At 37.9% G+C, this 17099-nt stretch overlaps 1 protein-coding gene across 1 annotated transcript; it reads left to right on the forward strand.

Moving 5' to 3' along the window:
- The first annotated feature begins 1117 nt into the window (after positions 1 to 1117).
- Positions 1118 to 15822, forward strand: comp (cartilage oligomeric matrix protein). Its single transcript, XM_084723187.1, has 19 exons — positions 1118 to 1297; positions 4423 to 4496; positions 4849 to 4900; positions 5296 to 5444; positions 6663 to 6800; positions 7799 to 7876; positions 8465 to 8617; positions 9202 to 9306; positions 9847 to 9954; positions 10084 to 10243; positions 10862 to 10980; positions 12052 to 12104; positions 12217 to 12410; positions 12506 to 12684; positions 12780 to 12828; positions 13425 to 13621; positions 13722 to 13894; positions 14327 to 14466; positions 15405 to 15822. The coding sequence occupies exons 1-19, from the start codon at positions 1231 to 1233 to the stop codon at positions 15461 to 15463; spliced, it is 2247 nt and encodes a 748-aa protein (XP_084579313.1). The 5' UTR covers positions 1118 to 1230; the 3' UTR covers positions 15464 to 15822.
- Positions 15823 to 17099: the final 1277 nt, after the last annotated feature.

The raw sequence follows: 17099 nt of genomic DNA on the forward strand, positions 1-17099 counted from the left end.
AAGGGAAACATTACATCTTTTTAAACCATTGTTGAAGCCAGTTTCACTGTGTAAATCTGTATTTAATAAATCATAAATAATTTTTATATCACCTGTAGCTTCCCAGCAGCGTTGCTTAAATTTGAACAACAACATTCTGATCAAAGTATATATGTTTTAGTGTCAAAATGCTATTTTTCCAAGCCCTTAAAAACATTTTTCCAGACCTGACGTAGGTTTCTGCTGCTGAGGGTTCGAATCCCGTCTGCGGCCCTTTGCTGCATGTCGTTCCACCACTCTTTCTCCCCATTTCCTATCATGTCTTCAGTTGTCCTCTTGATTAAAGGCATAAAAGGCCACCCCCACAAAAACGTTGCTCATAAAAGTTAATTTTTTAAAACCTTTTTGAGTCGAATCTCTTCTCAAAATGGTGTTTTACAAACAATTTAAAGTTTGAACAGCTCACCACTAAGAAGCGATCATGTCACTATGACTTTATGTGATTAGTTCACATTCAACATTTAACCATCAGTTAAGGAATGTTAATTCACAGTTACTTTATACATTAATTGTGATTAAATTAGGGGGATTCCAGTTACTTTAAAGTTTATTTCAGACCCATGTATTTGCTCAGCCTCTGTGAAAACACTACCTGTTCTCATAGAGTGTGAAGGTTGTTTTTAATCAAACTGGTTATCGGAAACAAACATTTGGAGACAGTTACATAAATAATTTTTTAATAAAACTAAAATCCAGCTAACTTGATGCATATCATGATGTAACTGAATTAACATTTCTTAACTGATGTGAACTGAACACATAAAGTCATGACTTGATCAGCATTAATTACTTAAGTATTTGATTTGTAACCTTATTATAAAGTGTTTCCTCTTTCAAAATTCAACATCCACCAACCAGCTAACAACAAACAAACCATATTGTCTTGTTGGTGTAAAACTGAAGCACAGTTGATACACATATTATATGTGTGGGTGTTAAATGTTGTGCAATAAAACTCCTCTTCCCGTTTCTTGGACTTCCAGAAATAGTGGTTTGCAGAGGAGTTTTAGGGGAAAGGATGGGGATGTAAGCCAGAGAGAAGGGGGAGGTGGAGGAGGGTATAAAAATCAAAGACTGCTGGGTGCAGGTTTGCAGGAGGAGCGCTGAGTGTGAGCTGAAGGCAGAAGAGAGAGAAGGGACGAAGAAGCTGCTGTATACCTGAACAGAAGCCTCTGCAGCTCAGATTGAACCATGCTGTGGTTTGTGGTGCTGAGCTGTGCGCTGTGCATGGGAGGACACGCAGCAGCAGGACAGCGAGGTCAGAAAAATGCTTTTATTTGTTATTATTATTATTTTGAAGTCATTATTTTTGCATTGAGCGGAAAAAATCTGATGAAACCTGATCTTTCTTGGGAAATTAGTTGTTTGCCAGAGAAGAGGTGATTGAAGATTTCACTGATATTTCCAGCTATTTAAATGAATTTATATTTGTATCTGTAAATTGATTACCACAGTTTAATCCAGTATATATAATACATATATTGAACATATGAAAATGGCAAAACGGCAAAAGTAAAATATGCAGGAGGGAAGACAAAATAAATAACTTCTGAGGTTTTAAGCTTCTTTGAATAAGTACATAAGAAAATGTATTTTTCATCACTGTCTCATAATAAACAGTATTTGAGTTGTTTGGGAGTTCAGGGGCGATTCTGTGTAAAGATTTTCTGAACTGTACTTGCACAAAATGAGGAAAAACAATCACTGTGAGCTCTCTGTTGTAGAGAAAAAACGTCTCATTTACCTTTCTATTTGTGGTGAGAGAGATTTATTTCCGCTATCTCTTCTCTCTGCTGTGGAATCCATTCAGTAAACAGAGTTGCCGCTAATGGAAAGACCACATTTCCTGCGCTTCACGCTCAGGAGGTCTCTGCCCTTGTGCGGCTCCTCTGGGGGAAGGGGTGGTGGTTGGGGGGGGGGGGGTAAAGGTCATTGGGTCAGTTGGTACAACAAGCAGCATGTTGCTTCGTCTGACTACACCTCAAAATCCAAGCATCCTGTTTTGAGATAAACTGTCATCCCAACTTTTTTTATTTTAAATCACAAATGTGTTCTGTGTTCAGATCTGAGGTAGATGTAAACAGTCCAGACAATTTATCCGGATACAGATCAGATTTTAATACCAGGTGTAAATGAGGCGTAAAAGACTAGCTGGCTGCTAAAGTGTCAGATATTTCCCTCCCTGATGTGTCAATGTTGTGTTCAGTGGCCAAAAATTATTAGAATATTGTTTATTATCATTGTTTCCCAGTTAATCTCACTGCAGTTGTTTAATCAGAGGAGAAATATTTTCATTGTTGCTATTTGGTGTCCAGAGTTCAAATGGTTTTGTTTTCTCCTGAACAAACTAACCAAATTAAAGTGGCTTAGTTAAGATTCAGCTAAATTTATCTTGGTGCAAATGTACCGTTGGATCCGCCATTGAGGTCATTTTCTTTTTAAAGTAAATCACTTCCTTGTTCATTCATCCGTATGAAAAAATACAGGTGTAGTCTTTAGTGAGCAGTAACTTGAGACTGAGAGATTTTGATTTTGTGTCATTGCTGACAGCTGTAGACACATTTAAATGTGACACATTACATTGTGGGATTGTTAGCAGACAGTAGCACAACACAAAATGTGCCCAGGACACCCTGGTATTTTTGGTATACTACATTTGATAAGTGACATACAGTACATTACAGGAAACACTAAATCTTTGTCTGCCATGCCAAACAGTATAGTTGTATAGATGTTTGAACGCACCACGGACATTAAAATGAAATGATGGACTGTAAATATAGTGCACTACATAGTAAATACACAGTTACACTGAATTTCTCTTCATTTTTCAAGATTCGTATCACTCTGTTGCTTGTTTTACTTTTGGAATAAAACTACTAAAATGTTCATCTTTGTTAAAATGTTGTGTGACAGTAGCACAGTTAGAGAAAAGTCATAGAGTCAGTTAAGTGACAATAATTATTTCACTTTAGCCATCATAACACAATGGTCATATCAGACCAAGTGAGGGTGTAGCAGCAGTGTATCTAAGAAAATATAGTTTGATTTCTTCCTTTAAAAGTATCAAAATCTCATTTCAAGGGAGCAGATCTTTTTAGCAATTTCTTTTAACGGACAGTTAATGTTGCACAGTTAAATGTTTGAAAGAGGAAAATCTGCATTTAAAATCCAGATCAAAACTTACTGTATTTCACTGTTGAAACTCAAAGACGCCCACAGAAGCTTGAAACCTGCATCCTCCATAAAATCTTGTATCATTCCATATCTGGAAAATCAATCTGCAGCTGCAATCAAAACATCTCTGAGTCCAGCGAACGCGTAGGCAGTGGATACAAATGGACGCAGATGAGGCCTGTGGTGACTGAGGAATGTCAGCTATTAGACCGTGGTATTTGACAGACAGTGGATCGTGGCGTACAGGAGGACATTTGTGTTGTGTGTTGTAACCCCCACCCCCCCTCCAAACCCCACCAGTGAGATTCTTGTCCCAGATGTTCAGCCAACAGAGAGATTGATGAGCTTGGTGAAAAGATGTGGAACAAAACTTTTTTTTTTTTTTTAACTAATTGCTATAATATCATCTGGGCCTCCATCGGCACTGCTGTCTCTCTGTCGTTTGTGTTTCTGTTCTGCTCTTGATGATGGTTGTTACTTGGAGCAAGCCATGTCCTTCTTCTACAAGTTATATCTCTTTATTTGTTATTCAAACCACATTACTTCATAATGAGAGGGGAAAGATTTTTTAAAGTCTGCATTTTGAGAATAATGTTAAAATGTCAAGAGTAAGGTGAAATACCATTTCTCATAATAATTTATAATTTAATTCTTGAAATTCAAAACACAATGTAAAAAATCTTCCTCCTCTATGTTATTTTCCTTAATGTGATCCTAATACTTTGTCCTAATTTACAGATTGAGATTAATTATATAAAAAAACAATCAATATATTCTGATGTATTTCAATGGATAAAGATGAAACTACCCAGCAGTATACAAGTAATTGCCAGCTGCAACATTAAAGCAATGTACATAATATACCAATAATTATAATCCCATAAAGTATATTATTCTGAAATGGGTCTTTCTCAAACAAATACATTTTTGATACTTTAAATAGGCTATATTTTTATGCAAATACTTAAGTAAAGTTAGGTAAAACTTTAAATGCATGACTATTAACAGTCTACATAGTAATACTGCTCCTATTACTTCAATAAAAGATTGCAGTATTTCTTCCACTACTGGTTAATGGTAACTTTACTTATAAGATTAAAAGCCAACAGAACGTGGGTAAAACATTGTGTATATGTGGACAAATCTGCTGGTTATAATAACTGTGGTCGTGTTTGTAGCTCTTGAATATTTTTTTTTTCTTTTCAGATGGAGAAATTATCAGTCAGATTAAAATGACAAACCTCGCACTGGCTGAGATTAAAGAGCTTCTGAAACAACAGGTAAAAAGACATTAAACATTTAGACAGCAGACATGATGTTGCATGATGTTAACATGAATCTGTTGTATATAAGCTGATACTCTATACTTTGTGCAGCTGAACATCTGTGGTGTAAGTGAGTGCACAGAGACAGAGCTGCTCATAGGATCACGTGTATCTGTGTTTGCAGTTAAAGTTCGACTCACAACTGATTGTTTCCCAATAAAATCAGATGCATTTAGATCTTAAGATCTTTTTCAAAATGAATTTAATAGTGAGCAGGTGTCTCTATATTTTAAATCATTCAGTCTGACAGGGTCGAAACAAACAAATGAAATATAAAAGTCATCATTTTATTGATAATATTTTCCAGATTAAAGAGATTGTATTCCTGAAGAACACGGTGATGGAGTGTGAAGCCTGCGGTGAGTTGACCAGCTGAACTCAACACACACAACATTTCTATTTTAATATTCTGTATTTTGACTACAACTTTGTGTCTTTGACTTTAAAGTCTTAGTTGATGCCCAGATGATTTTATGCTGCTGATGAAAACTGTTTTCAACAGTTCCTAAACTTTTTAAGGTACAAGTCAGACCTGCATAGTAGCCTGTATACAGGAATAATACAGAGAAACAATGGAACAATATTTATATATGTTGATGGGAGTTTCATATCAAAAGATAAAGCTAATATACTACAGAATCCATCAGAACAAATTGGATGAGATGATGTATGTGTCTGTAATCATCAGAACAAACTGTGTCAAAGTCACTTCAGTGAGTTGAAACAGAGGACAGTTGACCGTCTGTCTCCTCAGGGATGGGAGGAATGCAGCCTCGTCCGTCCTGTGTGCCAAATCCCTGCCACCCAGGAGTGAAGTGTATGGAGACACCTCAGGGCATAAAGTGTGGACCCTGTCCTGATGGCATGGAGGGCAACGGCACCCACTGCACCGATGTGGACGAGGTATGCACAGATGTGATGCACAGATGTCATGCAACAGGTTATAATACATTTATGATGTTGATATTGTGACTGTTTTTAGGTCTCAGGTAGGTTTAGCGCTGGATTCTGTTTATTTAAGTCAATAAATAGCAAACACAAACTCACAGATTGTGGTCATTATTCCACACTTTTATCTCTCACTTTCCAAAATAATTCAGCATGGAGCTGTATGTGGCTATGGCTTCATGTGGCTGCATCAGTTTCTACTGTAGACAGCAGACAGAAGTATAACATGAGTTCTTGCCATCCTGCAAAACAAACTCATTCCAAAAATCTGTCAGATTCATGTGAAGTCAGAGTTTAGCTCTCAGCAGCACGCCACTTTCGTCTGCTCTCACTTCTCTGGCGTCTGCTCTCAGACCAGCTCATTTTACATCAGACCTGCTGTCTTAAAGTTGGCAACGAATCACAAATGACCTGCGACTGTGATAATATGACATAATAAATTACATTCAAATTCCACACAATGTAATATATAATATAAAACAATATGATAGTGTGATACAGGGAAGTAAGATGTCAGATGACTGAGATATGATAACACACCATGCACTACAATATGTTACGTTATTTATTTGGATTAAATACAGTGCCATTAGAATTACACAGTTATATATTTTATTTTTTCTATTTTATTTTATAAAAAAGGCTACCACTGACGACTGCATTGTTTTATTTTGCAGTTTGTTTTTTGCACATGCTTAGGTCATGACTGGCTCCTTTTATTTTATTTTATTAAAGAAGGAAAGCAGTTAAAAGGAAAACAAATTTTATATAAACAAAAAATGCTGTAAGATCAGTATTTTTTTTATTTTATTTTTTTTTAAATATTGTGATAAATATTTTATGGACTTTTTATTGTGGTATTACTGTACCTTCAGTTTTTGTTATTGTTGCATCCCTGTGTGATTTATCATGATACTATACAATATATTAGGTTATGATAAGCATTGGAGCTGCAACTAACGATTATTTAGATTTTTGATTAATCTGTCCATTATTTTTTAGATGAATTGATTAGTTGTTTGGTCCATGACATGGCAATAATTAAATAACTTGTTGACTCAAAGCTCGAATCACAGTCAAATGTAATCACCTCAGTAAACTGGTGTAACAGAACCAGATTCAGATTCTTGATGAAGGTCTTGATGTGTGTTTCTGTGTCTTTGTTGTTGTCAGTGTACTGTGATGCCGTGTCACATGGGCGTGCGCTGCATAAACACTTCCCCTGGTTTTCGCTGTGGTTCCTGTCCTCCTGGATACACCGGCCCCCTGGTCCAGGGCGTCGGACTCGCCTACGCCCGGGCCAACAAACAGGTCAGTGTCAGTGAACACAAACTGATTGATTGATCCTCTAAACTGATCTCTCTGATAGAAAACTGAGGAGATGGAGTCAAAATCTTGGAAACACAACTGTTAAAATACTCTAAACAAAAAGCCTTTTCCATTTTTTTTTAAGTTTATGTCCCACTACCTTCTTAAGAGACTTTGTTAAAGCTTGCAAGTAAAACTTTTATTTGGTTATTTTATTTGATCAAACATTATAAATTAATGTTTTTACTTATGTTGTACATTAATGGTAATAGTGTATATTACTATTATTGTGTCATTGAAATAATAACATTACACTATTACATTATTGTTGTCACCGGTGATTAATTGATTGTCTTTAAAGATTACGACTGATTAATTACTCAAGACTTAATCACATACAGTAAATGCCAAATATGTGTAATATGTAATTAGATTATATTATTAGATTATGTAGTAGATTATTTTGGGTGGGTATCTGGGTCTTGATTTCTGGAAAGAGACACTGATGTTGAGTTTTTCAAATTTTAATTATGTTGGAGAGAAAATAAATAACACTATAGGTAAGAGGAAAAATATAGATTATTGACTTTGGGCGAACTGTCCCTTTAAAAACTTTGGAACTGGTTGAAATGTGATATGTACTGAGTTGCTGAATTACTGAAAATATTCAACACCTCCCCCACAGTCTTCGCCCACTTTTGAAACTGTTGACAGTTGTTGATGAATCCTGGGGGAGAGGAAACTCTCCCCTCTGCACCTCAGCATGTCTGTCTTTTTTTCTCACCTCCTGTCTACATTCATCAGCAGCACCTCCTCACTCTGTTCTGTACATACAGTTTGTCAAACAGCGCGCGCTGGTCTGTTTCAGCACCACCTTAATCCTCAATAAACGACTGATTTCACTCTGCTGCACCTCATTTTTTGGCATCTCTTGTTCCAGTCCTGATGCGGACGCCCACAGGAGTTACTGGATGTTCTCTCTGTCTCTTTGTCCTGTCAAGGTGTGCAAAGATATCAACGAGTGTGAAGGCCTCAACAATGGCGGCTGTGTGGAGAACTCTGTCTGTATGAACACCCCTGTGAGTAAAAACACTGTTAAAGAGTTTTCTAGGATCATACCACACATATAATTTTTTAATAGAAGAAGGATACAAACCGACCAGAGAGCAGGTCAGAAAAAAGTCAGGTGCAAAGTAACAAATAACACAACTTTAAAAAAGAAGAAATAAAACAATACTCCTGTTACAAATGAAAAAAGCTGTGTGGCGACTGCCCATTGTTCTGGACGCTATAACATTGTGTTGACAGCTCATTATTCCAAAACCACAATAGTCCAAAAAATACCCCAAAATGGGTCCAAAATCCCATTTGTCTGATAGATAGATTTGTCTGTCATCCTGAAAACTAACACCCACTGCTCCAAAGACCCATTGTCAATTATCATGTTTTGAAAATGCAGACAACAAAAACACAGGCCTTAACTAAAAGCTATGCAACGTCTTTGCCATACTGCTGGGGAAATCGGTCAGTATACCCCATGTTAAATCCAAGATGGTGCACAGTTTCTCAATTTCGCTGCTGTTTGGAAGTTTTATTGCAACAAAATAATGTACCGACATCTGGCTTAACAGTTATATGATGGGTCTGTTTCCTCTGTGTATCGTCAGGGCTCATACAGGTGTGGTCCCTGTAAGACGGGCTACGTTGGGGATCAGCGACGTGGCTGTAAGCCGGAGAGAGCCTGTGGAAATGGTCAACCCAACCCCTGCCACGCCAGCGCCGAGTGCATCGTCCATCGAGAGGGCACAATCGAGTGTCAGGTGAGTAAATTCAACCTTCCACTTCTTGTTCATATTTCTCAGAGCAAAATGGTGCAGTTTCACACTTTGACAGCCACATGAAGAGCAAAAATGTTTTATGTTTTTAAAGTGTGAAGGTCTTCATTACTTAAGTCATTATTCAGTAGTTTCTCTCTTCTGAGTAAATCTCTCAACAGGGACTAATGACAATGAAAGTTGATTTGGGCAAATGGAAAATTGATTTTATGTTTTTTTTGGTTTGCTTTTGTTGGCTTCTTTAAAATGTTGTTCTCTATCAGAAAATATACTAATTCTTATACTGAATTTACTGCCACACTTATTTGAAGTTCCTCTAAATGAGAAAGTCAGGCACAGCTTTGAATATAAATGTTACAGAGCTTGTACAAAGCTGCTAAACATATTACAGATCTCCTTAAATATTTTTGACCCAACTCTTTGAAATATATAACTTTGAGTACTCTGCCAGATATCATGAAATCAGAGGTCTGTTTGAGCACTTAAACTCATCTGATACAGCATGCAGCACACAACAGGGCGAAAGAAAACAGTTTGTACAGTACATAAAACATTACCCTTCCTCACAGTGTGGAGTCGGATGGGCTGGAAACGGCTACCTCTGTGGGCCTGACATTGACATCGATGGTTTCCCCGACGAGAAACTGAGCTGTCCTGAGAGGAACTGTAACAAGGTGAGTCTTTTTTTTTTTTTTTTTTTAACTTTACTTTGGATAAAAGTGTCTGCTAAATGAAACTGTATGTTGTAAATATAAATAAGCATAAAGTATCACATAAATGATTTAGTCGTCTGCAAAATGCTGCCGCTAATAGGGATCCTAATAAACTAAACTAAACTAAAGAACAAAATATCCTCAGGTTTTATGTAGATGTGGCAATAAATATACCGTATGATATGATACCTGGTCAAAAGTTGTACATTTGTAGAGTATTTAAAGTTAACCATTGTTGACACTTTGTCAAAAAGGTACTAACTGACAGTTCTTGAATTAAAATATGTTCACCACGCTTGGAGAAACTGATCCATAACACTGTTTATTGAACACTATTATTCGCTTTATTGAATCTACTCTTAATTTTCCCTCTTGTAGTCTACTTTAACAGAGTGCAGGAGTGAAGGAGGTGTGGACTTGACTTGGCTCAGAACTTGACTCAGGACTTTTCACTTGTGACTTGCAAGTTTCTGATGGTGGGTGTTTTTTTTTTTTTTTCAGGATAATTGTCTCACGGTGCCCAACTCTGGTCAAGAAGATGCTGACGGAGATGGGATTGGAGACGCCTGTGATGAGGATGCAGATGGAGATGGGATCCCCAACACACAGGTTCATGCATCAAAGACTGTGACTGGATATAAAAATAATTTGAAAGACCTAAACATAAATGAAGAGCCTGTATACATGTATTTTTTTCATGTCACTGTACTTGCAGAGACTAAAAAAATTTCTTAACAGGATAACTGTGTGCTGGTGCCGAATGTCGACCAGAGGAACATTGATGAGGACGACTTTGGTGACGCCTGCGACAACTGCCGTGCCGTCAAAAACAACGACCAGAAGGACACAGATGTGGACAAATTTGGTGATGAGTGTGATGAAGACATTGATGGCGATGGTTAGTATTCTACGTGTTTTGTTTTTTGTTTTACACACTGTGACTTCAGTACTGATTTGTTTATTCATTAAGTACTGATATTTTGAGCTATGAATAGTAGGTGACAGCTAATCAATGTCAAAATGGATTAAAGTTATTTTAAAGCTGCAGATTTTGATTAATCGTACTAATATTTGTCGACACTATTGGAGAGACCAGTAATATGAGTATGAGAATATGAGACTATATTGTTCTTGGACATTTACAGTCCATTCAGCTAAATTGAGGCTTCATACCAAAAACCAGAAATAAACAGAGCTGGAGTTTTAAGACGTGGGCACAGGAGTACTATTACCACCAAATTAGCTCTAGTTCTTGAACAGTTTCATTCAAAATCTTAGTGCTAACTAGCAAACCAGCCCGCATATACATTTTACAGAACAACTGTACAATAATCAAGGATGCGTCATCAGTGGGGGGTGTTGTACAATGCAAAGGTTTGCACTTCAGGTCAAGGAAAACCTGCAAATTTTCTAGTTCAAAATTAGGAGGGCGGAATGGAATGGAACCAATTCCATATAGGCGGAAAAGGAATATGTAAGTTACTTGAACATTCACTGATGTCCACTTCAATCTCAGGAATCCTCAATCACCTGGATAACTGCAAAAGGGTTCCCAACGCTGACCAGAAAGATCGTGACGGAGACAAAGTGGGAGATGCCTGCGACAGCTGTCCTTATGTTCCAAACCCTGAACAGGTCAGAAAAGTCTTTTTCTTCTGGTTACAAACTACTCATCAACGTGTTGTAAACTGGTTCTGCAAGTAAAAAAAAATGCTGCCTCTACACCTACAATATGGCAAAGCACAGCAAAGCACATACATGCCAAGTTAAGTGGAACATTAGAAAGGTGACTGTCTGTTGTTTGGACGGCCCATTATTCCAAAACCCCAGTAGTCTGAAAAATGTCTCATTGGACTGAAAGCCCATTTCTCTTACAGCCTGTTATCACAAAAACAAAAGCGCACTGCTCCGAAGGCCTGTTGTTCTTTGCGTGTAATATCTTGTCTGTATTTTGCTGTACAAACATGAGTTGACCTTTGTCATCATGGTAATGATAATAAACTTGTGCTTAACACCATGAAATGGTTGCAGTTAGTCATGTCAGTTAGTTTACACATGTAAGTCTGATGTAATGGATGATGAAATGAGTGTAATATATTTGGGACAACAGGCTGTTGGAAAAATGGGTTATTGGGATGGGATATGTGGTGTCAAAACAATGGCATGACACCAAGTCCCAAAAAACTTAAATGACAAATATCAAATAATCAAATATTCATGACTTAATGCAGCACAATCGAGGTTACAGTTTTAAAAACTCCTCAGGCATTATTTATAGTTTAATAAATCAAAAACTCAATTCATCTGCATCATTTGGACTGTATGGTTGTGGTTTGATCAGATTTGAATGGCAGTGGCAAACAACTCCTGATTTTGAGTCACATTTTGCAAAAATTTACATCACATTTTCTAACTGATCCCACCCAAAACACAGATACAGAAGTCTCTTTTGGTAAAAAAGGTTGTGTTCATGAAGGATACTATCATCCATTTAAATACGTTGATTAGAAGAGTAGTCCTTTTAAAGCAAAAAGTATAAGAGGGTTTATCATAAGAACACTGAGGAAAAGCACAAAACGTTTCCAAAAAAAAAACAACAACAACTTAACAGCAGCAGTAGATCTTTTTTGCTAACCTGAAATCTGGACTCCAGGATGTCACGTTCTTTAGTCCCAAACTAACAATAATGAATGTGATCGTTCTCAGACGGACGTGGACAATGACTTGATTGGAGACCCCTGTGACACCAACAAGGACAGGTACTGTGTGACCTCATCAATCACATCACATGTATTTATATTTAACGATCTGTGTAATGAGCGTCCTGGAGACCAAAACGTCCCTGTGCCAGTAAAAGTCTCTCTCGTCCAGTGACGGTGACGGTCACCAAGACTCTCGGGACAACTGTCCAGCCGTCATCAACAGCTCCCAGCTGGACACCGACAAGGACGGCAAGGGAGACGAGTGTGATGATGACGATGATAACGACGGCATCCCAGACCTGCTGCCACCTGGTCCTGACAACTGCCGTCTGATCCCCAACCCTCTGCAGGAGGACTCGAACGGTGGGTAATGGCCCTGACAGAATTATTACTTTTCATTTTTCTTACATCTAGTAAATAAAGAAAACGTTTTGTTCTTGTAATTATTATCTTGTCAGGTGATGGTGTGGGTAATGTATGCGAGAAGGATTTCGACAACGACACTATAGTCGACACCATTGACGTTTGTCCAGAAAACGCTGAGGTCACCCTCACCGACTTCAGGGAATACCAGACTGTCGTTTTAGATCCAGAGGGAGATGCACAAATTGACCCCAACTGGGTGGTGCTGAACCAGGTGAAGTCACCGTTTGTTTGTTTTTGTCCCAAAATACTAAACATCATCTTAGTCTGATTAAATTTCTCTTAAACCCACTGTTTTGTTTTGTGCAGGGAAGAGAGATTGTCCAGACTATGAACAGTGATCCTGGGTTGGCTGTTGGTAAGAGCATTAGATTTGTTCAACTTGGTGAGAAGTTGGCATTAGCTCTCTTGCCTGAGAGTTAAATAAAAAGATTGATACCACAAAGTTAGTGTGTTCATGTGAACCTCCACAAAACCTTTGTGGGATAGGTGCTGGATACAAGTAATCAATAAAGATACAATCCCAAAGAGTACTGGCACGCTCAAATCACAGCTCCCTTTAATTTTATTAGTGGCATTTGTGGCAGTAGTTTAGTTTTTCCCACACAGACATGAGAGTGTCTCGATCAAGCAGCTGAAAAATGAAAACAAAAACTTCAGTTCCTCAAATGGCCACTTGAGGCTGGCTCCCATATTAAAATACCCAAATTTACAGCAGAAATAAACATGTTTGCAATCGTTTTTTCTGGCGTTCTCCATCTTTTGAAAGCAGAAAATGTTGATATGATGGAGAGAATGGATTCCTGACTATCCATGTAAAGACATTTTCTAACTGCAGCCCATATATTAGACCACAACACAAAATAAAAGTGAGGCAACTTGTACTTTAAAACAGCAGTTACTGATCCTTTAAGACAACCAATGACACCCTGTGTGCAACAATGTCCCCACCAGGTTACACTGCCTTCAGTGGTGTGGATTTTGAAGGGACGTTTCATGTAAACACGGTTACGGATGACGACTACGCAGGATTTATCTTCGGCTACCAGGACAGCTCCAGTTTCTACGTGGTGATGTGGAAACAGGTGGAACAGATCTACTGGCAGGCAAACCCGTTCAGAGCTGTCGCAGAACCTGGCATCCAACTAAAGGTAGCCTATACCAGCGTATTTAGAGCGCTTATCTGCATTTTACGCAGGATTTATATTCGGGTACCAGGACAGACCTCTTGTCATTCATGGTTTTGAACAGGCTGTCAAGTCGAACACGGGTCCAGGTGAGAACCTGAGGAACGCCCTGTGGCACACCGGTGACACGAGTGAGCAGGTCAAACTCCTCTGGAAAGACGCTCGCAATGTCGGCTGGAAGGACAAGACATCTTACCGCTGGTTCCTCCAACACCGACCCGCTGATGGCTACATCAGGTAGGCCTGCTGACCTTTCATTCCTGCACTGCCATATCAAGGCCCACGTAGGAGGGGACATTCTGCAGACCTTGCATAATTCTCCAAACTTCCTCGTTGTAATGACCATAAAATAAGTAAGGGATAACATACAGTGAGCAAGTCATTATTGTGAAATAAACCTTGACAGGGTGATGCAGGACCCCTGTGCAAAACATCTTTTTTGGTCATTGTTGGGTCAGATACTGGTGTAAAGGTGACATATAGTGCTAGACATATCATCATATCTTATAAAAACACTTAAACTTCTATTTTTCACGGGGAATTTAAATGTCAGTTTTATCAGTTTGGTCATCACCTTTAGCTTAGCACAAAGACTGGAAGGTAGTAGACATTGTTAAACCTGAATCCATTCAGTGCTGTGTGATGTTGTTACGTGCTCTTGGCGTGCAGAGTTCGTTTCTACGAGGGTCCTCAGATGGTGGCGGACACAGGCGTCATCATAGACGCCACGATGAGAGGAGGTCGACTAGGAGTCTTCTGCTTCTCTCAGGAGAACATCATCTGGGCCAACCTGCGTTACCGCTGCAACGGTGAGTCAAGTTTAACAATTTTCGACAAATTAACAATGTTTAGCGCCCCTGTCTGTCAGTGAGAGTAATTACACAAACACTGAAACTTCCACAGTTTCAAGGTAATAATCCATTATTCACGTACAGTATATGTAATAGCTAAAAGCCTACTCCAAATATTTTACAAATACCAACCTGTCTAAGAGCAGTCCTCACCTCACTCTGTCCTCACTCCCATCTTTTTTTTCAGCTCTATTCAACGAGGAAAAGCTAAGTCCGATAATCGATAGTTATCCATTTGTCCTCCCTGTCGATTGCTTTCTATTTTTGACTGTAATCCTTCCTCTGAACGCTAAGTTTCTTTTTTACCAGGAGCATCAGGAACTTCTCTTGAATACCTCTTAGGTTTTCTGGCATGGACTCCATCACACCCTGAGTTGCTGTAACCTACTCCGTCACTACAGTTAATCCCCTATTCAGCTCCGGCAAAACACTCATTGCTGGTTGGCACAAAATGGATCACTACCAATTTTAAAAACTCTGGTATACAGCGAAATACAGAGCGATTTTCCTTGCAGTGATAGGCTTCATCAGCATCACTCATTTGGCAAGAGCTACGTATGTTTAAGTCCTGCACTTCAGCTTAGGGGCAATAATCTTCTGTTATTCAAAAGCTACATACTGTAGTTGTAAATAGCCAAACATGAAGTCAGAAAAATAAAGAAATTAAATAAAAAGATTGAAGTAGGTTTTGCAAACATGCCTGTACTCGCGTGTTTAACAAAAACATAACAACATTCTGATCAATTTGACAGTTGGGTGTATAAATACCCAAATATAAATGCAAATTAAAGATATGAATGCAACTGTGAATGCCAGAAGTAGACATCTATTTGTCCTTTGGCTGCTCAAACTGTAAATTAAACAGTGATTCCACCTCCTGTTGTTTCTCTCTGCAGACACTCTTCCTGAGGACTTTGACACCTACAGAGCTCAGCAGGTCCAGCTGGCGGTCTGATGACAGCAAATGAGCCCAGGGAATTCTGGGAACACTTTCCAACGCACAACTGGGATCACTTCTCATCAACACCTATAAGAAAAAAAACAAAAAAAAAAAACACGTGTGTGAAATCTCCCGTTTTAACATGAAAACTGTTTGACTTTGTTTTAAAGTCCTGACAGAAGAGGAAAACTCTGCAGCAGGAAAAGCTCTTAGTAATAATAATAACGCAAATTGTTTGGTTGTTACCAAATTTGTCACAAATAATTTTGCTACAAAATAGTCCACTGAATATTTACATTTCTTTTTATACTTTTGAAAGAAGAACTATTGCAAAGATTTAACTGTCACTAATGAATAAATGTGGATTTTGGTTACTTGTGTGCAGTAACTCAATGAATTTAAACTTTAAGTGTGATGTGACCATTTACTATGTCTGCATAGCTGATATGCATACTCGAAAATACTGATTCTAGTCTTTAATATAGAATATAGCTTATCAGCAGTGATGAAATATTTAATTTAAGAGGTGGTTTTTAGATTGCAAACATATCAGGTGCATTAAGTGCAGGGTAATAAAGGAAATAAAATATTTTTTGTCATGTAAAGCATCTTTGAATATACTGAAAGGTGGTCTCTATAGGAGTGAAATCATATAATACTGTAGCTACACTGCAAAAAAAAAAAAGTCAAACATTTGATTTTAAGTAACAGACGTGACTTTTTTCAAACTCAACAGCTTTTAGTGGAAATCAACATTCTGAACATTTCACAAGCATGCACATATCCAAAATAATCTTTTAAATTTTGCATTTGGAAATACAGATTACAAAATAGAAACGATAGCAAAGACAATATACAACAGGATTTAACACCATGCATGTCCACAGCAACACGCTGTGATGTTGTAAAATGACATCGGACAGTTTTTTAATCAGCATATTATTCTGCAAATCAAGACTATGTGCAGAGGAAAATCTGTCTTCCACATTCAATTTAATTGACATTTTTCTTTCATCTTATAAACAAATGGTCACATAAGGAGAATCACATGGCAACAAATAAATAGCTACAGATCTTTTACTACGACTTACAGGACAACAGTGATATAATGCTAATCTCACTATAAGCTTGAAGTGGAACTTAAACTGTTTTTCCAGAGAGAGCTGTAGAGTCATTTAGAAAACCCCGTGTTATTAAAGGGAGATTTTATTCAGACCTAAAACACTCTGGGAACAAGCAGTAAAGACCAAGCAGCGACTCTTTCCTTCACCTTTAAACACACAACTCCTGTTTGAGCTTCACTCATCTGCTGTTTCAGTCAGGGACAAGAATCAAATTCACTCTTTTAACAAAATGTTACGGCAGCGTATTGATGACACTCCAGGAAAAGAGAAACAGATCAGTATCACGTTATAAGGTGAAAAGTTTTTTTTTTTTTGCTAGAACAATATGTTTTTAATGGTACAACAAGATTTTTCACGATATTACGAAATGCAGTACAAACTAATCATGTTATAACAAGAAGCTTTTCAGGTTCAAACAATATACGACTTAAGTTTCATATTCATTCATTCAATATAATACACAATGTTTCAAACAGTATACTGTGTATACAGTATAACATGGCAAGTTTGTATGTAATAATAACATG

Source organism: Lutjanus erythropterus, chromosome 7 (genome assembly GCF_056507025.1).
Source record: "Lutjanus erythropterus isolate fLutEry1 chromosome 7, fLutEry1.hap2, whole genome shotgun sequence".
In the NCBI taxonomy this organism is placed as follows: Eukaryota; Metazoa; Chordata; class Actinopteri; order Lutjaniformes; family Lutjanidae; genus Lutjanus; species Lutjanus erythropterus.

Coding starts and splice junctions, on each gene's coding strand:
- comp (XM_084723187.1), top strand. CDS start 1,231: ATGCTGTGGTTTGTGGTGCTGAGCTGTGCGCTGTGCATGGGAGGACAC. Junction 12,829..13,424: donor TGATCCTGGGTTGGCTGTTG/GTAAGAGCATTA, acceptor TGTCCCCACCAG/GTTACACTGCCTTCAGTGGT. Junction 14,467..15,404: donor CCTGCGTTACCGCTGCAACG/GTGAGTCAAGTT, acceptor TTCTCTCTGCAG/ACACTCTTCCTGAGGACTTT.